Below are 21,451 nucleotides of genomic sequence, written 5' to 3' on the forward strand. Positions count from 1 at the left end.
TGTTACTTGCCTCAAAATGGCTTCCCAATCACTTGATTGTTTTTTCCTGATGACGACCACACCCCTTATGGAGTCCACCTGTTGTTTGCTCCCCTATAAGTGTGTGTTTGTCCTATGGCTTGTTTATTCCCTGAAGAAGACCTCCTAGGTCGAAACGTTGGATTCTGAATAAATATACAGCATCGTGGCTACGTGTGTGTGGCCTTTTTCTCATTTTACTTATTTACTGCCTTAGGCCAGCACCTCACCAACACTGGTGTGCGCCCTTTCCTGTTTTGTCTACCTTTAGTATTGCATGTGGTCCCTGACCGTTCATTTAGTAATGTAGGATTTGTTGATTTTTGTCTTTCCACTAGTTGAGAAACAGTGAACTGAATGACCTGGTGTACTGTGAGGACCGTCCATGTAGTAATTTACTGACAAGTTGGAGGTCAAGCAATTCAACAGAAAAAGGTTATCTCAAGAGGGGGAAATTCACCGGATTGTCTGGTTGAGTCATTATTATTAGGAAATTATTAGTAGTCAATGGACCATTGGTTGAGAAACAGTGGGATGTATACATGGGATGCATAGCAAGTGTTGCAAAAGCATTAATCTTAGCCATATCCCCACCCAACACGACAGTGGTCCCCAGGTTGATTTTTTTTCACTTAATTTGTATTGATAAAAAGACAAAGACAACAAAAAAAAGACAATACAAAAAAAGAAAAACAAAGCAAGGGACAATAAAAAAGGAAACGAAACAAAAACAAGGCTGCATTTTTCATATTACAGGATACATTCATTGAAATCCTCATACATTATCGCTAGGCTGAAACCCAGGTTGATTTTAAGTTAGGGTGGTGGTCCCTCGTTCACAATCACTTGAAAACCCCTGGTCTACTGTATATGGAGTGTGAAACCCGGTAATACGTCGTAGTTTCTATGAGCCATTACAACTTTAGATAGTAGATGATTTATGCTTAACGTGTTACGTGTGATACCACTGTAGCTGAAAGAATATATGTTATAAAATATTTGCACTAACTTTGTGAAAGGCACGCTGAATGTTAAAAAGAATCATCACGTGCAGCTAAACGCCTGAGATATGCGTAACGTTTGCGGTGCGTTTGTAATGTGGCAGCGGTGGCCGAACGGATTGCGGAGCGGTCTTGATACCGGAAGGTCGCCAGTTCGAATCGCGGCCCGACACGTTAAAAATTACCACCGCTGAAGTGCCCTTGAGCAAGGCATTGAACCACTACCATGAAATGTTCTATGAGCAGGTCCTGGCTGGAAACAAGTTCTTGAGCTTAGCCCAGATACCCTGGGTAAATATAGTAGCTTTGCTTTGCATCATAGGACTTCAAGATTGAAATGTGTGTCACCAGGGTTAGTGTGCTTGCTAACGAAAACGGAGGCGCTGTTTGACAGCATATGAGATAACCGAGAAAATACCAGCTGCACACATAAATGTTTGGCCTCCCTGAGGGAGCTGGGGTGTGTGTGTGTGTGTGTGTGTGTGTGTGTGTGTGTGTGTGTGTGTGTGTGTGTGTGTGTGTGTGTGTGTGTGTGTGTGTGTGTGTGTGTGTGTGTGTGTGTGTGTGTGTGTGTGTGTGTGTGTGTGTGTGTGTGTGTGTGTGTGTGTGTGTGTGTGTGTGTGTGTGTGTGTGTGTGTGTGGCATTGTGGGTAGGACCTGTGATGGGCTACAGATGAATTCTGGAGGCTGGTGTTAGACCCTGTCATCACCTCCTCTCGCTGTCCTGACAGACAGGCAGGTCCTCTACGCCCTCAGAGAATCAACACAGACTAATTGGCCTGTCACCTTTTTTAGGAATCATTTCTCTCTCTGAGATATTGTGTCAAAACAGAGACATTTGATCCCCCAATATCACAGCCTATAGACAGCTAACGAGAGCTATTGAGAGGATGTGTGCCCACACACATACAGTACCCAGTGGTGTAACGCATACTTTTACTTAAGTACTGCACTTAAGTACAATTTTGAGTTATTTGTGCTTTACTGGAGTATCTCCAATTTCCAATACTTTTACTTCTACTCCCCTACATCTCATATTGTACTTTTACTCCACTGCATTTATTTGAAAACTTTAGTTACTAGTTACTTTAGATTTTGATTACTATAACAAAACATTGACTAGCCACTACAACAAGCTCACAAAGCGTCGCGATGCGATGCATTGTGAACTTGTAGATCGGCTATTTTCAAAAGACTTTTAGACATTTGAAAAGTTGAAATGGGACATTCTGCACAATGAGTACTTTCCTACTTTTCGTACATTAAGTACATTTTGATACCAACGCTCTTGCACTTTTACTCAAGTAAACCTTGAATTCCCGACTTTTACTTGTAACAGAGTATTTCTATATTGCAGTATTGATACTTGTACTACTTAACCCATTTTGGGTGGGATCCCCTTTTGGTGTTAGCATTATGTTATGCTTTAGCTATTGAAAAATAGCAGATCTACAAGCTCATAGCGCGCCACCGAGTGGCGCGCTATGAACTTGTAGGTCTGCTATTTTTGAAAAAATCGTTAAAATGTGCCTCAAATCTTTCAGAAAATTGTCATGATTTAGAAAACATTTGTTTTTAAATTTTGACGTCAGGCCTGAATGGGTTAAGTAAAAGTACTTTTTCCACCACTGACAGTACCCCATAGGAGAAGAATAATCCCGTGCAGTTATGTGTGATTCAGGTGAACGTGTATAGCATGCTGCTCACAGCTCACCACCTCAGTCATGTTAACATACTGTAATGAGAGCTGTAATGGCACGTCTGTTAAACAACACACCTCCACCGCCAGGCCAGCTCCGATTTCACGTCGTCCTCGACGCGTCTCTGACAGCTACACAAAGCCTCATGCCAGCCCGACCGGCAGCCGCAGAATGGCTTCCATCACAACCGTCCATCACACGAGAGGAGCCGCCGGCGGGCACGCAGGGCCGATCCAAAACAGCTCATTCATTCATTCACACACTCAATTCATTAAGTCCTGGAACGCATCTGTGTCACCTTAGCTTTGAACCACTTTAACCATTATTTTAAACTTTAGCAAAAAAGAAATTATTATTATTTATTTTTTTACAATTTGTGCTTTTATTGATAGTTACAGTGAAGACAGGACAGGGAAGAGGGAGAGAGAGAGAAGGGGAGAGACATGCAGCAAAGGTCGTCATGAAAAATTGTGAAAATACGTGCAGATTTTTGAGTGGTGCAACCACTCCCTTACGGAGCTATGTGTGTGGGTGCGTGGCTGGCTGGGTGGGTGGGTGGCTGGCTGTGTCTGAGCACGAAAACAGCATGGTTGTTTTTCACCACCTGTGCGCAACCTAACACACACACAAACACACATGCACATATTAACTGTATATATGATGATTTCGGCTGTGTCAGTACAGTGACAGTACAGTACATAGTAGAGGGTACAGTAGAGGGACCCCACACATTAACTCTGTCATTTCTCAACCATTTCGGACGTGGGGCGGCTCGCCAAAACCGGGCTGGCACCCTGCCCGTGGTCCTGTGGGTCTGGAACTTCCGGGGGACCCCCACACGGAGTTGCATCACTCACTTCACACGGTTGGGATTTTTGAATATATATTCTTTCACGGCAAACATTTTTAAGTCATATCTTTGCTTCTGGGGAGGTCCCTGGAACACATTTTCAGACGGGGGTCGGCGGCCAATTACACATCATTTTTGTGGTCCTTGACATGAAATAGTCTGAGAACCACTGATATAGAAACAGGTTTTTCAGAAAACTTAGAAGACATTTTTTTGTAGAATCTGGTCTCTCTGGTCTTAAATCCTGTGGGTGGGTGCCGGGCGCCGGGGCCTGCCTGGTTCCCTCCTGGAAACAATGCCGGTCCGTTGATTACAGCTCAGACCAGACCAGCTCATTCTGTGGCAGTGACTCAGGCCGACTGTCGGGAAGGAAGAGGGCAGGCAGTGGGTGGGAAAAGGACTCAACATTTTTTACATAAGTGAAAGTGTCAATACTGCAATGTAGAAATACTCTGACTGTAAAAAGTCCGGAATTCAAAATGTTCTCGAGTAAAAGTGCAAACGTATTGGTGTCAAAATGTACTTTAAAAGTCTACCAAAAGTAGAAAGTAGTCAATATGCAGAATTTCTCATTTAAAGTTTTTCAAAGGTTTAATATATTTTGAAAATAGCCTAAGTGGTTGAAGTGGTTAATGTATGTTTTGTAATAATAATCCACATTTTCAAAGTAGAAGCAAAGGTATTGGAAATACTCCAGTAAAGTACAAATACCTCAAAATTGTACTTAAGTACAGTACTTAAATAAACGTACAGTACTCAGTTACCTCACACCACTGAGGGCATGCCCATGCCTCATGCGTCATTGTTGCGAGATGACAGAATGATTGGCGTATCTCCTCTGTCACCCTGTCCATCACCGCGCGGCTTATCGTCATCCAATATCAAGTGATATTGCCTGCTATTAAATCAAGTGGTGTCTTGAGTGTTCATAACCCGAGGGAATACCTTTGCAGGTGTTTCCAGTGGCGGTTAACTGCATCCTTGGGTATCTGGGTGGCATAGAGCAGTGATTAACTGCATCCTTGGGTATCTGGGTGGCATAGAGCAGTGATTATCAAACATTTTCATTGTCAAGGACCCCCAACATTTATATTGTAATTTTGCCACAGAGGCACAGACCCCCACTGGAAAATAATTTGTACCAGGAGGAGGCCCCCAAAAACAGAAGAATGTTTCTCAACATTGTCCCACAATAGCAAATCTATACATATTCTGTCCTAATCACACGGCCATTTATGTGACGTGACAGATAGTTAACAACAGCTCCAATAAAGACACAGACGAGCTTCTTCATTGGCAGAATGTTTAGTTGTAAAACTGCAATCAAAAGAAATAATAATGTATTACAATCATTGTACATAATCTTCTCACAAACACAAACTCAAAATCAAAGGCAGTCAAATTGGTTCCAATTGAGGTCAATCGCCACTGCACTAATTAGTAGGATCCACAACAGGTGTACCATCTCCCACAGGCAAGGTCTAATTAGGCACAGTAAAATGAGCAACAAATACTGAAGCCAGCATGGCCAAACAATTGACATAAACTTAAATTGTACATTCTTATAATGCAACATAAACAGGTAGTTTAGGAAATAATCCAAAACAATTCACAAGCTGTTTCACAAAACATACTGTTGTCTAATCTCTTGAAACAAATACACTTTACATGTCAAGTCTGCAATTACACACATTTCCAGAAAACTAAACAAACTTACAGTCTCATGACTCTCATGATCCTTGTATGAGTAGAGTAATTCTGCTGCTGCTAGCTTAATTCTGCTGCTGCTAGCTCTGAGGCTCAAACCAGAATGACAAACAAGGAAGTGTTACATAACATCTAGGTAAAGACTCCTCCTAGAGGAAGTAGGTGTCCATAAAGCAGTACAAGTTTGCCCCCTAGTGGGCTGGGAGACCATAGGGCAGAACACTCCCCGCCATGGTATAATGATGATTATGCCATTAATCCTTTCCTTTTGAGAACAGCAATACTACTTCTGAGATCGGTCTCAAAAACTCTTTAGGAGTTCCTCCTTTGGCAACTTTGACCTTGACCTTTCGTACTCTGTTGTCCTTGCTTGGTATTGCCTCAGAAATCACTCCAAGTGGCCATTCATTCCTCTCCGTCAGGGAGTCTTTGAGCAGGACCACATCTCCTACTTGAATATTTGATTTATGGCTCTGCCATTTCCTTCTGGGCTGAAGTGTCGAAAGGTATTCTCCCTTCCACCGTTTCCAAAAGGCATTTGCGAGACTTTGCACTTGCCTCCACTGTTTTGAGTAGAGGTCTGTGGTGTTGAAGTCTCCTGAAGGTGCAGGTAAGTTTCCTGTCTTTTGATTCAGGATCATTGCAGGTGTCAGCACTGCTGGCATGTCTGGATCTGTTGAGACAGGCACTAATGGCCGGCTGTTCATTACAGCCATTACTTCCGCCATTAAGGTGACCAAGACTTCGTGGGTCAAACGGGTATGTACATCAAGGAGCATGGCATCGAGGATTCTTCGTGCAATGCCAATCATCCTCTCCCATACACCTCCCATATGGGAGGCATGAGGAGGATTGAAAATCCAAACACATCCTTGGTTCTGCAGGTAGGTTTTGAGATTCTTGTCATCAGTGTTCATGTTCAATTCCCTGCAGGCGCCAACAAAGTTGGTCCCTCTGTCTGAACGAATAACCTTGGCTGGTCCTCTGATGGAAAAGAAGCGTCTCATCGCATTGATGAAACTCGACGTAGTCATGGTTTCGATCACTTCAATGTGTACCGCTCTCATACTTAAACAAGTGAAAAGAACAGCCCACCTCTTGCTTTCAGCAGAACCCCCTCTGGTACGGCGGGATGTCACCTTCCAAGGACCGAAAACATCTAAACCGACATAGGAAAACGGAGGCCCTGGGGTGAGTCGGTCCACAGGTAAGTCTGACATTTGCTGCTCAGCTGACTTCCCTCTAAGCTTCCGGCAGGTTACGCATTTGTGGATGGTGCTGGAGATTACCTTCTTGCCTCCAATAATCCAGAAGCCAGCCAATCGCACTGCTCCCTCTGTAAGGTGTCGTCCTTGGTGAGCAACATGTTCATGGTAGTGTCTCACCAATAACGTAGAAATGTGGTGGCTCTTGGGAATGATTATTGGGTGTTTTTCTTCCCATGTTAGATCGGAAGTTGTCAAACGGCCCCCGACTCTGAGCAAAGAGTCTTTATCAAGGATGGGGTTGAGTTTCTTTAGTGGACTGGACATCATGATCTCTTTGCCTTCCTTTAAACACTTAATTTCTTCCTTGAAACACTCTTGCTGTGTACACTTGAGGACAGTGTTTTGTGCTTGCAGGGCAAGGTCAGTGTCATCTTTGTTTGCTGACTTGGAGAAAGCTCTGGCTTTGCGAATGAGGACCATCATGGCTCGTGTAAGAGACCTCCAGGTTGAGACTCTCTCGAATCTGTGTGGGCTCAGATGTGTTTCTGAGATGTCAGTTGTGAAAGTTGTCACGTCTTGTCTGATTTCTGTGTCTTTTTCAGGTTCCACGAGATCATAGGCTTCCACCTCAGTCTTCTCTGTCTTTCCAGACTCTAGGAGAAAAGGTGGTCCAGAAAACCAATTGGTATGTTTCAGCAGAGCCGCAGGTACACACCTGGACCCATGGTCTGCCGGATTAAGGTCAGTGCTGACAAAGTGCCACTGACTTGGATCGGTGGACTTCCTGATTCTTGTAACTCTGTTGGCCACATAGACGTGAAATCTTCTGCTGTTGTTGTGAATGTACCCCAGCACTATCTTACTATCTGTGTAGAAAGAAGTTGCTTGGAACTCAATGTCCATTTCCTGTGTAATCAAGTCCGCCATTTCTACTGCCAATACGGCTGCACAGAGCTCTAGTCGAGAAACAGTATGGGCTGGTTTGGGAGTCAGCTTGGTTTTGCCCATGACGAATCCAACATGTCTCTGTCCACTAGTATCTGTCACTCTCAAGTACGCAACAGCAGAAATGGCCACGTCTGATGCATCTGAGAAAACACAGAGTTCTTTTTGTTCTGTGTCAAGAAGAGAGAGCTGGACATACTGCCTTGGTATTTGGATCTGTTCCAAGTCTTTCAAGGAGTCTCTCCAAGTTTTCCACTGAATCTCTTTCTCCTGAGATATGGGCGTGTCCCATTCAATGTTCTCCTTAGCCAGCTCTCTGACGAAGGATCTGCCTCGAGCTGTGATGGGTGCGGCGAATCCAAGTGGATCATATAGGCTGTTTACAGTGGAAAGGATGCCTCTTTTGGTCAGAGGCTTCTCTTCTGGAGACACAGAGAAAGTAAAGGTGTCCTCTCTCAGATTCCAGTTGAGGCCCAAGCTCCTTTGTGGTGGAAGTGAATCCACTGATAAATCCAATTCTTTAAGGTTTTTGGCCCGATCTTCAGGAGCGAATGCTTCCATGACCTTGTTACTGTTTGAAGCAATTTTGTGCAATTTGATGCGGGACTGAGACAACATCGCTCTGGTTCTTTGCATAAGATCTACTGCTGCTTCTTCGCTGGAGACTGAAGTAAGTCCATCGTCTACGTAGAAGTTTCTGAACACAAACTCCTTGGCATCCGTTCCAAACTCCTCTTCTCCCTCTAAGGCTGCTCTCCTTAGGCCGTGAATGGCTACGGCAGGGGAGGGGCTGTTGCCAAACACATGCACCCTCATTCTAAACTCTACCAGGTCCTTTGAGAGGTCGTTGTCTTCATACCACAGAAACCTCAAATAGTCACGATGATCTTCACGTACGAGAAAGCAGTAGAACATCTGTTCAATGTCTGCTGTCACTGCGGTTGATTCTCTGCGGAAGCGCATTAACACTCCCAGGAGTGAGTTGTTGAGGTCAGGTCCTCTTAAGAGTGCGTCATTGAGTGAGATGCCTTCGTGTTTTGCACTTGAGTCGAATACGACTCGTATTTGATTTGGTTTCTGAGGGTGGTAAACGCCGAATATCGGGAGATACCAACACTCATCTTCCTTCTGTAGAGGTGGGGCAGGTTCAGCCTGTTCGCAGTCGAACATCTTCTGCATAAATGCGAGGAAATGTTCTCTCATTTCCGGCTTTCTCTGTAATGTACGTCTCAGTGATGAAAGCCGTTTTTCTGCTTGGACTCGATTGTTTGGAAGACGTCTTCTTGGAGATCGAAACGGTAGAGGTGCCACCCACCTACTTGTCTCATCTTTGTACACATCCTTGAGCATTATATCAAGGAAGACTCTATCCTCAATGGATAAGGCTATCTTGTCGTCATCTGGAGTTTGTTTGAACACCTCGCTCCCGAGGTTGCTCATCTCATCGAATGGGTCAGAGTCCTTCCAGTTCTCCTTTATGAGAAGTTGTCTGGAACAAGGCACAAGATATGAAGGACGGCCATTACTGAGGATGTTTGTTTTGTGCACATTGACTACAGTAGACCTGTGGGCTCCTTGTAAACAGACTTCTCCTACAACAACCCAACCTAAGTCAAGACGTTGTGCGAACGGGAAGTTGTGAGGTCCATTGTACTGCTGTCTCACCTTGTGAACTTCAAGGACGTCTCTTCCAAGCAATAGTAAGATGTTGGCGTCAGGATCAATGGGTGGAATCTGATTTGCAAGCGGTTTGAGGTAAGTATAGTGACTTGTAATTTCTGGGGACGGGATTTCCGACCTGTCATCAGGTATACTGTCACATTCAATCAGTGTTGGCAGTTGAACGTGTGTATTTCCATCCAGCGATTCCACTATGTAGTTTTGTGCCCTTCTACCTGCTGTTTCAATGATGCCTGAGCAGGTCTTTAAGGTGTACGGAAGTGACTCGACTCCAATGTTAAAGAGGTCAAAGAACTCCTTCCTTGCCAAAGATCTGTTACTTTGGTCATCCAATACTATATATACTTTGATGGCCTTGTCTCTGTGTCCAGCTGGGTACACTTTTGCCAAACATATTTTCGAGCACGATCTCGCTGTAGCTCCTGCACCACACACCTCTGTGCATTTGGACGTGACGGTTGACGCCCCATCCTCTGTATTGTCACTTTGCTCCCCGCCTTGATCTTCCTGCAGGGCTACGTTTGTCATCTTTACTGATGGTCCAGGATGTAAAGCGGATAGGTGTCTTTCGCTGTTGCATTCGCGACAGTATATTGACCGATCACAGACCTTTGCGTGATGTTGTGTGGATGAACAACATCTGAAACATATGTTTCTATCTTTAAGAAACGCTTTGCGTTCATCCAGTGGTTTGTTTCTGAAGGTTCGACAATTTCTGAGAGCATGTGGCATGTGATGAAGAGGACACTCTTTACCTGGATCGTTGATTGCGTTCTTTGGTTGACTCTCTTGAGACTCTGATTGAAAAGCCGGATTCATCTCTGACTCTGATTCCACATCTGTCTTCCGTACCGCCACGGCAGGTCTGTAAGCTTGGTTTGCAGGTTTCTCTAGTTTACCGCTTCTGTCACTGCCTGAAGCTAAAGTGGCAAAACTGGGGTCGTTTCGTATTTTTGCTTGTTCACAGACAAATCTGACAAACTCTGAGAATGGTGGGTAGGTAACTAAGTAATCTCTCTTATACCTGGAGCCATGCATTATCCACCGTTCCTGTAAACTGTATGGTAGTTTTTCGGCTATCGGGCTGACTCCTCTTGCATTGTCTAGATAGGTGAGGCCTTGCAGGTAGCCACCATTCTTTGCTGCATCAATTTCAAGAAGTATGTCTCCCAGTTCTCTTAATCTCTGATTTTCTCTGTTTGCAATTTTTGGAAAGCTTTCCAATTTCTTGATTAGTGCACTTTCTACGACCTCAGGTGCTCCATACGTTTCTTCAAGCCTCTGCCACAGAAGGAGGAGTCCAGTTTCCGCGTTCTGGACATGCAGTGACCTAATTCTTTTAGCATGCACTGATGATTGTGGCCCTAGCCACTTGGTCATTAGATCAAGCTGTTCTCTGGCTGTTAGGTTTAGGCCTTGGGTAGCACTTCGGTATGACTCCTTCCATGACCAGAAATTCTCTGGTTGATCGTCGTAAAGCAGAAGTCCAGAGCTTACCATCTCACGGCGCAGCAAGTATTTTGCTAAGTCAGATGCTTCTGATTTAGTCGGTAGGTTATGATCTGGCGTACTGTAAGATTGTGGCTGCTGGGCCCTAGAGGAGTGCCCCTGTTGAAGGTTATGACCTGACGTGCTGTAAGACTGTGACCGTTGTTGGCTATGTGCAACGTGTGCATCATGGTTTTCCCTGTGAAAGCTGACACTTCTCCTGTGTTCAGTTCTCGGGTCTGTATGAAAGGAGGGTTTCGCCTTTGTGACTGGATTAAATGAGGGCACACTGCGGGTTTGTTGTTGAAGAGGACTCGACTCCATCGATGTACTGCTAAAGGAATGGTAACTCAGCTCATCGTCATCACAATTATCGTCCATGTTATAATGTGTAGTGGAGTGTTGCATCTGAGTTAAGGTAGGTTCTATGTGCTTAAAGTTGGTGTGTGAAGGGTTAACTTCTAGTGACTGTTGCTGCATATGGACAGTGTGTGTAGGGTTACCTCCTAGTGACAGTTGCTGCACATATTCTTTGGTGCGTTCAACAGGGTCAATCGGTGGTGTTTTATTATTTAGTTCATGAAATGAACCGTCTCTCTCGTCCTCTACAGCTCCTTCCAAGAATTCAGCTTCTGCCAATGCTGCAGTAGCTTCTTTTTCTGCTTCTAGAACATGTAAATCTGCTTGTAATATAGCTTGTTGCTTGAGTAGGTCGGCTTCTTTTTTAGCAAAGGTAAGCTTGGCACGGGCAGCATGAACTTTGCCACGTGCCTTTGTAGCAGCTGCACTTACACTAGATTTGTTGGATCTACTAGAATGTGTAGAGGCCTTTGAACGTGTCTCAAATGTCCCTTCTTCTGATTGTGCATGTTCCTTTGACTCCATGTTGTGTTGGTTATCTTGCAGGATTTGATGTGTGCTGCAGTGCTGAACTTCTCCAATCCTCTTGAAGTGACCACGTTGAAGAATGAGACTTTTTACTATTCTGTCCTAATCACACGGCCATTTATGTGACGTGACAGATAGTTAACAACAGCTCCAATAAAGACACAGACGAGCTTCTTCATTGGCAGAATGTTTAGTTGTAAAACTGCAATCAAAAGAAATAATAATGTATTACAATCATTGTACATAATCTTCTCACAAACACAAACTCAAAATCAAAGGCAGTCAAATTGGTTCCAATTGAGGTCAATCGCCACTGCACTAATTAGTAGGATCCACAACAGGTGTACCATCTCCCACAGGCAAGGTCTAATTAGGCACAGTAAAATGAGCAACAAATACTGAAGCCAGCATGGCCAAACAATTGACATAAACTTAAATTGTACATTCTTATAATGCAACATAAACAGGTAGTTTAGGAAATAATCCAAAACAATTCACAAGCTGTTTCACAAAACATACTGTTGTCTAATCTCTTGAAACAAATACACTTTACATGTCAAGTCTGCAATTACACACATTTCCAGAAAACTAAACAAACTTACAGTCTCATGACTCTCATGATCCTTGTATGAGTAGAGTAATTCTGCTGCTGCTAGCTTAATTCTGCTGCTGCTAGCTCTGAGGCTCAAACCAGAATGACAAACAAGGAAGTGTTACATAACATCTAGGTAAAGACTCCTCCTAGAGGAAGTAGGTGTCCATAAAGCAGTACAAGTTTGCCCCCTAGTGGGCTGGGAGACCATAGGGCAGAACAATACAAGCTCAAAATTTGTTGTGGCGCGTTCTGAGATTGGCTATTTTTGAAAAGCCTATGAATCAGTGTAAGTCTTTAAATTGTTCCTCATTTTGCTGGTGACCCCTGCTGGTGAGGGGGTTCCCCTCAGGGACCCGATGGCCTATAGAGCAGTGGTTCCCAAAGTGGGGTCCGGGGACCCCCAGGGGTCCTTGAGGGAGTTCCAGGGGGTCCCCAGCTAAATGATAGATTGGAACCAAATTAACCCTTATGGGTCTGTAACTCAGAGAGTGTAGACAGTTTATACAGTTACATTAACATTGATTTTACAATATAAATTGGGGGTCCCAGAGATAAAAATGCCATTAAATGCGGGTCTGTAGACTAATACGCATGTCAAACTGGGGGTCCTTGAAATTAAACGGGTTGAGAATCACTGCAAAATCTTCTCTTATGGGGGTTTCCTGGCATATCTTTTCAAATGGGGGTCTGCAGGCTCATCAGTGTCAATTTGGGGGACCTTGACATGAAAAGGTTTGGGAACCACTGCTATAGAGGTCAAACAGAGACACAGGTTCTCCTGCCAGCAGTGAAGAACATGACCCGGGCTGCTTCCATGAATATAGAGATAGGAGATACCTGTAGGAAGAACAGTGAAGAACATGACCCGGGCTGCTTCCATGAATATAGAGATAGGAGATACCTGTAGGAAGAACAGTGAAGAACATGACCCGGGCTGCTTCCATGAATATAGAGATAGGAGATACCTGTAGGAAGAACAGTGAAGAACATGACCCGGGCTGCTTCCATGAATATAGAGATAGGAGATAGCAAGAACCTCGGCTGGAAACTCCATATGTATTAAAGGATTATTTCACTTTCAAAAGGCTTAACCCATTTTGACCTGACCTCAAAATTTAAAAAAAAATCCTCTAAATCCCCCAGTTTTCTGAAATAAATATTTTCACGATTTTTCAAAAATAGCAGACCTACAAGCTCGTAGCGCGCCACTCGGTGGCGCGCTACGAGCTTGTAGGTCTGCTATTTTTCAATAGCTAAATTATAACAATGTTTAAAACACCAAAAGGGGTTCCCGCCCAAAATGGGTTAAGTGAACACCCCAGACAGGTTTTATGTTGCTCGATTCAGTATTTCGATATTTGATATTAATTTTAGCTGCCCCGCCCCCTTCCTTTACAATCCCATTGTAACTCCAAACTCCATTTGCTTTGGGGATTTTTTTTTCTTTCATTTGCTATTTTTTGTTTCTACTCTTCATTTTTTTGTTGTCTTTTCCTTTTGTATACTCATACATTTACTACTGTTCAATTGGTCGTGACATGTCTAGTCAATGTGATGGTGATGGGTATGTTACAGTATCTCTACTTTACTGATCTGCTCTAAGTATGAACATAGCTAGTGGAGGTGGGTCACAGGTTCCCAGCAGGGGCTCTTTAACCTTTCAGAACAGTGTTTGCTGATTTCGTCGACTAAAACTAAGACGACCTTACTGACGGAAACTAAATGAAAACTAAATGAAAATTAGCTATGATGACTAAAACTAAGACAACTTTGTCAACAAATCAAAACTAGACTAAAATGTTAGGAAGGGACTAGTGGACAAGAGATCCAGTACAAGTCATTTTACACTTGGTTGCATGCTGAAAATAGCCGATCTACAAGCTCACAGCGCGTCGGACTGGTTGTTGGAGGGCGTTTCGAACTTAGGATGCCTACACTACTCCTTGTGCCCATGGAATGCTGGGTGACATGACATGCTTGTTGTATCCTGACTGAGGACATAAGCCTTGATTTTGTTGATGTAACTTTGCTGCACCTGAACTATTTATGTCCTTGTATGCCTTTCCTCTGTGTGGACATAAATAAATTGTTAAAGTGTGTGTGTGTGTGTGTGTGTGTGTGTGTGTGTGTGTGTGTGTGTGTGTGTGTGTGTGTGTGTGTGTGTGTGTGTGTGTGTGTGTGTGTGTGTGTGTGTGTGTGTGTGTGTGTGTGTGTGTGTGTGTGTGTGTGTGTGTGTGTTTTCTTCTTGTGTGTGCAGTGTGCACGTGCGCGTGCGTGTTGTTTTCTTCTTGTGTGTGTGGTTGGTTTTTTGTATTTTTTGTTTTTGTTACTCTGTTTATCTCTTCCCCTATTAGGAGGGCAGTATGAGTCACTAGTAAATAGGACAGGTGTTTTTGACGAACTTTGACGAACTGGTTAAAATAGGTTAGAAGTTACACTGGGTTTGTATAGTGTGGGCGCCACTGAGCTACGATAAGCAGGAGACACAGCAAGTTTTGCCTACGTGAGCATTTATTGAAGAATGGACAACTTAAATTCAGGACACAGTTGGTTAGATATACGAAATAAACGTGTAACTTTTTGATGAATTGAACATGGTGGACCCTCTTGTAAACAAGTGTAATGCTTAATTGGGTCGTCCACTCACAGTTAACAGTCTTTGTATTGAGTTTGTGCTTGAAATGTACTGTAATTCTGCAAACTGTTAATAAATATTTAAATCAATCAAACTTAGGTTCTTCCTTTGTCAGGGAAAAACGGTCAATAATAATCAACTAAAGTCAGTTTCCTCCTGTCGGGACAGTGTCCATCTCACTGTCCGATTCCTTCAGGAGTGTTTGTTTTTCACATGGGTTCCTCTTCAGGATTCATCCATCCCGGGGTTGCCGCCAGATTGCCACGTCGGTGCCCCCTCCGTGAGTCAGTGAAGAATGAGACGCAGCGCTCATCTGTGCCACACCTTTCAAACATTTAGGCGCGGCTGTTGCGTAATCGCTCTGATTGAGGAGGAATACGGGCAGATACCTATGATCGATCACGTGACCCAGGGCGGGTCGTTGTCTTCTGGGCTGCGCTCCGCCTCTGACGCTCCACTGACTCTCGTTGGGGTGGCGCTCTGACGGCCCACTGTCATGCGACATCCCACAATAGGAAGGGGGCGGGACAGCTAAAATGAAAAAGAGCGAGTGACGCAGGCATTCTCGCTTGGATCAGCTACGCGTCTGCATGTGAAGCTGACTACGATCCAGCTCTAGTCAGCATGAAATGAGCACGCGTGCCACAATTTCACGGGGCCGCGTCGGCGCAAGCGGACGCGGTCTCAACTTTGGAACTCTTCACGTTCAAAATAATCGTCCCCTCCTCTCATTGAAAATGAATGACCAAGGTGCATCTGCAGTCGCTTCCCGTGTGTAGGCCAACAGTCATGGGGCTTGGCGATGACTAAATTGAGAACCCACATCCTTGAAAATCATGGATAGTACTTTGTATGGCCACTTTGTATGGCCATGTATCCATCATCTTAAAATATCTACCAAAGTTCAGTGTTTTGTCTGTGGTGGATTTTCTTTACCCCAGACATCTAAGACCTACAAGGTTATATGCACCTGCTTTCATTCTGTCTCTGACCACATTACAGCAAGTTGGTTCTTCCGAACAGTGAGCTTTTTTTCAATTGCTCTGAAACACTACCTGGTTGATCTTTCCTTTCCTTTCCCCATGTCCTTCCCGGGGCTAACATTTCTCCATAGGTTAATTAGATTTATGAGACGGACTACAAACCAATCATAGAGTAGTTTGTTGTTGTCTGTTCTTGATTGACCCAAGAGTCAATCAGATTGATTGACCTTGTTAGCAGATTCACGCCCATCGGACCTTGAATGGAAGGGGATTTAATGTTTAAGATGCTTTCCCTATACGGTTCCTCTTGTATAGCATTAAGATAGTTTGCTGTACCCACCATCTCTGGCATTCACGGACAGGACACCTTTTAAAAATGACTTCGATACAAACTTTAACCTCCTTATGGGGACAAAGAAATTGAAGCTGTTAAAGAAACAAACAAGGGCGTTCTGGTTTGGCAGATGACAAACGGCGGTGTTTTCTATTTCCTGTGCTTGGGAGCCGGCATATGTTGCCATGCTAATGAGGTGTAATGGTGGGAATCCAGCATGCTGACATATGGTTCTCAGATGACTCCTTTAATGATATTCATTTGTGTCGTCGTTACTCTGCGAGTTGTTTACCTCGTGTTAGGTCAACATGTCAATGCCTCGTGATTACGCCACGTCATCCGTCTCAATTATATCCAATATGAAAACGAAACGGCAACGCCGCGGCCGGACCCAACGCACTTAATCAGGAGGGGCGGGGCGATACGGTACAAAAGCAAAAAAAAAAGATGTCTGGTGGTGGTGGTGGTGGTGACGTCTCCTCAGCGCAGATGAGGTTCTCTCGCTCTTTATCCTCTTTTCTCCAAAGAAGACGACTTTGGCCGTTAAAAAGTTAGCCAACACAAAAATAGACTCTTGGATTGTGATGCCCATTATGACAATATAATGTGTTGTTGATCCTGTCTGCACATATAGGGGGGACAGCGCACTTAATTAGGGCCTTGACAAGCCTACTCTCCTAAAGTGATGAGATTAATCATAATTGGTGTCACTGTGGATTAGAGCTCGCTCGGATGACCGCCCCACTGGCAGGTCGGACCGCTGTGGAGACCCTTGGACACTGCTGCTGCTAGCCGAAGCTTAGGCCTCTCTCCCATTCTCTCCCTCTCTCTCTCTCTCTCCCTCTGTCCCTATATCTCTGGCTCTGGCTCTCTCAAGCCCCTATCCTGGCTCTAACCCTCCCTGGGTAAGAGGGGCACCGATCTCAGCCAACAGCCTAATGACCCCGTTTGAAGTTCCTCTAAATCCCCCGACCCTGCCCCGTTACCCATGACCCCTCTCCTAAGACCGAATGGGGTTAAAGAGGGACAGAGAGGTTGACGTTAAGTTAGGGTGAGGAGGGGACTGGGCGGGCGGGTGGGTGGGTGTGGGGGGAGAGGGCAGATTCGCACTGCATAATAGATTATAGGGCCTTCCTCATATGCATGTAAACAATGTTACAAACTGTGTGAACGGTGTTATGTATTGTGTTCCGTTGTGGAAGTCTATAACTCTCTCTCTCTCTCTCTCTCTCTCTCTCTCTCTCTCTCTCTCAATTTGACCTGTGATGGTGTTTCTAGGTTCCAATGGGCCATGTATGGCTAGAAGGGGACAACATTAGGAATTCCTCCGACTCCAGAAGCTACGGCCCAGTTCCCTATGCTCTCATTCGAGGGCGTGTGTGCATAAAGGTAACGGAGTGAGCTGTAGCTTCACTCCCATTCATTCAGCGTGCGTTCACGCTGGGGGGCAGATTAGGTACTATTTCAACATTATAGGCCAGTAGTTTTGGTGAAACCTCACATATTGGGTACGAGTGACACTTCCCAGTTAAGCCATTTAGACCTGCCCAGGTGGTGGCGTAACCATCTGGGCACCCGACTGGTAATCCAGTCGCAGTGTGCCGCGGGTTCGACTCCCGAGCCCGACACGGCCTTTACTGCATGTCTTCCCCCATCTCTCTCCCGTTTCCTGTCAGCCTACTGTCTGTCCCTTCAAAAAACCAATAAAAGGCGTAAGCCGCAAAAAAATATCTTAAAAAAAAAAAGAAGCCATTTAGACCTGAGGACAATTCTACAAATGGCTTCTAAATCCTGACAGTTTTCTGAAAAACTTCATGTTTCTATGTCAGTGGTGCTCAAACTATTTCATGTCAAGGACCCCTAGAATTATCTGCATTTGGCTGCAGAGCCCATCTGAAAATATGTTGTTCCAGGGACCCCCCCCCCCCCCAGAAGCAAAGATTTGAGTTAAAAACGTTCTCTGAAAGAATATATATTCAAAGATTTGTGCTACATTTTCACGATTTTTCATAGTGCGGCCGCGCTATGAGCTTGTAGATCTGCTATTTTTCAATAGCTAAAGTATAAAATAATGCAATGGGGTTCCCGCCCAAAATGGGTTAATTAATAAGAAAAAGTCCATTGAAATATTAAATGGTTCTCTGGGCTCCCCCGGCCCCGCAGTATGGACATTTTTCGAGGCACAATTCAAAGACACGAGTCAGTTAGAAGTTCAAAGTGAGTCTGTTTGATTGACCAAGGCCTGGACACCATATTGTCTAGCTTTCCATTCTGCTGTGTTGTCATATCACTGGATGTCATAGCAACCATGACCCTGGAAACAGGTCAGCCAACCTTCTGTCTGTCTGATTGGACCGCCGCACTCCACTGGAAACTCCACCATGACAATGAATGGCCGCCTCAATATTTTATGCGTTTAACGCTACATTTAAATCTGTGTTGTTTTCGTCGACTAAAACTGAGACGAAAAATGTTCGTCGACTACCCTTTTTCACTGACTAAAACTAAATAAAACCAAAATAAAAACTGATCTATGATGACTAAAACTATGACTAAATGTATTGACAATTTCGTCAACAAATAAAAACTAGACTAAAATGTTAGTGGACTCTAGTGGGCAAGAGATACAGTTTTATGCTAGGTTGCATGCTGAAAATAGCAGATCTACAAGCTCACAATGCGTCTTTTCCTCGTTTTAACCACTTTAGGCTTATTTTTTTATTCGTGTTACTTTTTCACTGCGCACAGCGTGCACGCGCGCAGAACATTTGAATGATTGTGTGTGTGGGGAGTGGGACCACACAGCGTGCATGCGCGCAGGACATTTTAGGGTTCTCAAAATGCATTTTGTGCTCAAACACGAAGATTTATGTATATATAATACATTTCTGCACAGTAATGAGAATAATAATGTCTATACAGGTATAGGAAATACCTTTATAATAGATCTAGACCTATTGACAGTGCATAAACATAATTGCCTTGACTTTAACGACCGTCAACGAGCACCAGCTGGACACACAGACACACACACACACACTCTGCACTGCAGTGCTCTAGTCTAAAGTGACTGGAGTCTTGTCTCATTTCTCTACCAAAAGCCCTTGAATATGATGGAATATGATTTAGGATTACTGTCATTATGGTAATCTCACAATTCATATCGCACACACCATACCTGTTTTTGTTTTGTTTTAAAAAAGGGGCCACAAGAGGGTGCCCCGCATTTGACCAGTTGAATACCCCTGGTCTACACTGTAGTAGCGAATTCACGTTATCATGTGTCTTCTGCAGACCGGCCTGGCCCCAAGCGCTGGATCTACAAGATCACAACGTGTCACAGCACGACGCGTTGTGAGCTTGTAGATCGTCTATTTTCAGCATGCAACCAAGTGTAAAATGACTTGTACTGGATCTCTTGTCCACTAGTCCCATCCTAACATTTTAGTCTAGTTTTTATTTGTTGACGAAATTGTCAGTATATTTAATAACTTAGTTTTAGTCATCATAGCTTAGTTTTCATTTAGTTTCCATTTAGTTTTCGTCAGTGAAAAAAAGGTAGTCGACGAACATTTTTCGTCTTAGTTTTAGTCGACGAAATCAACACTGTTGCATAAACCAAAAAGTGGAAGAGCCAATAAGCGTCTGCGCTCAGGGCCCGGTGATGGACAGACACTTATTGGTTCTTGGTTTCCGGCCAAACGCCCACGCATCGATTGGGAGGCGATACTGGTCTGTATAAGACGCATGATAATGTGATTTCACACAATGGTTTAACCCATTTAGACCTGATGTCGAAATAAAAAAAAAGTCTTCTGAAAGAATATATATTCAAAGATTTGTGCCGCATTTTCACGGTTTTTCAAAAATAGCAGACCTCCAAGCTCGTAGCGCGCCACTCGTTGGCGCGCTATGAGCTTGTAGATCTGCTATTTTTCAATAGCTAAAGCATAACATAATGCTAACACCAAAAGGGGTTCCTGCCCAAAATGGGTCAATACCAGGCCAAAACTGCAGGTGAAAAACATTGTGATATTTGAAGGGAACACAACTGTACATTACTGTTATACTTGTCTTCTTATTGTCTTTATTTAACCCTTAATGTTTCTACTTTATGTTTGTGTCTCATCTCCAGCTTTGGCCTTCGCATGATTTTGGTGCCCTGAAGGAAAGCCCGACAGGACGAATCACTAAAACACCCCCCAGTCGTACAGACTGACCATGTAAATATGCTCCTTTGCTTTTGAATAAAGCACGTTTATAATGAACAAGTTGTTCTTTAACTTTATATTCTGCCAATGGCTGTTTGGCTTACAGTAGGTCCTGATGTTGGAGGAGTTGCTTTGAAGTAGAGCCCAACCAGTTTGGATGTTATGTTATCTTATCTTTAGCTGTATAGAAGGAAAACGCTATGCACATCCCAGCTTCCGAATACGGTGCTGGACCCAAAAAGTGACTCGATGAAGAAACAAGTGGAATGTCCGCACACGATATAATTCTGCTCCCCGTCCTTTTTATTTCAACCTAAATACAACAACGTTTCGCCCCTCTGGGCTTTCTCAAGTTCAGAGAAAGCCCGGAGGGGCGAAACGTTTTTATTTCGTATTTAGGTTTGAAATAAAAAGAACGGGGAGCAGAATTATATCGTGTGCGGACATTCCACTTGTTTCTTCATCTTATCTTTAGCTCTCAGTGTACAAATGTAACCAAAAAATGACACATTGACAAAATGGATAATTTCGCACAGAACATTTTACGGTATACTCCCCCCCCCCTGAAGTTGTGTTAGAATTCACCCTTGTTTAGGAACAAAAATAAATCCGTTTTATACTTGAAGACTTTTTGAACCTTGTTGTTGGTTCCTTCTCTACACAACTAATGTTTTTGCCGCTATCCGGTTATGGATTACAATGAAACTATAGAGATCTGTAGGTTAGCAGATATGCATCAAAACGGTGATCATATTGGAATAACAACCTTCAGCCTCTGAAGACGAGTCTTATACAAAAATAAAAAATAAAAGTTATTACTTGAATGTTTACCCCCATTTTTAACTCTTACAATAAAACAAAAGCTCTTTTGGTGTTTAATATTTCATTGGGCTGCCAAAGCAATTGAAAAAATGTTAACATTTCCCATTTAACCATGCAGTATTCATAAGCACTTAGTAAGGCAACGCTCACCATCACTGAATAGTGCGTTGCGTGTATGTAGTACCCTTACATTTCTCACAGGGACAAGAAGCGGGATGGTTTGAAATATCACCAAAAAGAAACAAAGTTGTCTATTCCGTCACATTGTTTGGCCCGACCACCTCACTCCCACAAGAACCCCCAGAAGCCTGGCATCCCTATTGTGGGCATGTCATCATGAACCAGCAGACCGGCATGCTTAAAGAGCGCTTATAGCTGCAATCCAG

The 21,451-nt window shown here is 43.8% G+C and overlaps 1 protein-coding gene across 1 annotated transcript in view; it reads left to right on the top strand.

Annotated features, from left to right (window-relative positions):
* The window catches only part of immp1l (inner mitochondrial membrane peptidase subunit 1), a 35,861-nt gene extending 15,386 nt beyond the window's left edge, over positions 1-20,475 (top strand). Inside the window, exons 5-6 of the mRNA XM_079497294.1 lie at positions 17,311-17,421; positions 20,168-20,475. Of these exons, the coding sequence (XP_079353420.1) occupies positions 17,311-17,421; positions 20,168-20,251 (195 nt within the window). The 3' untranslated portion in view covers positions 20,252-20,475. The remainder of the gene's footprint in view (positions 1-17,310; positions 17,422-20,167) is intronic.
* Positions 20,476-21,451: the final 976 nt, after the last annotated feature.

This window comes from Electrona antarctica (assembly GCF_951216825.1).
Source record: "Electrona antarctica genome assembly, chromosome: 3".
Classification (NCBI taxonomy): Eukaryota; Metazoa; Chordata; class Actinopteri; order Myctophiformes; family Myctophidae; genus Electrona; species Electrona antarctica.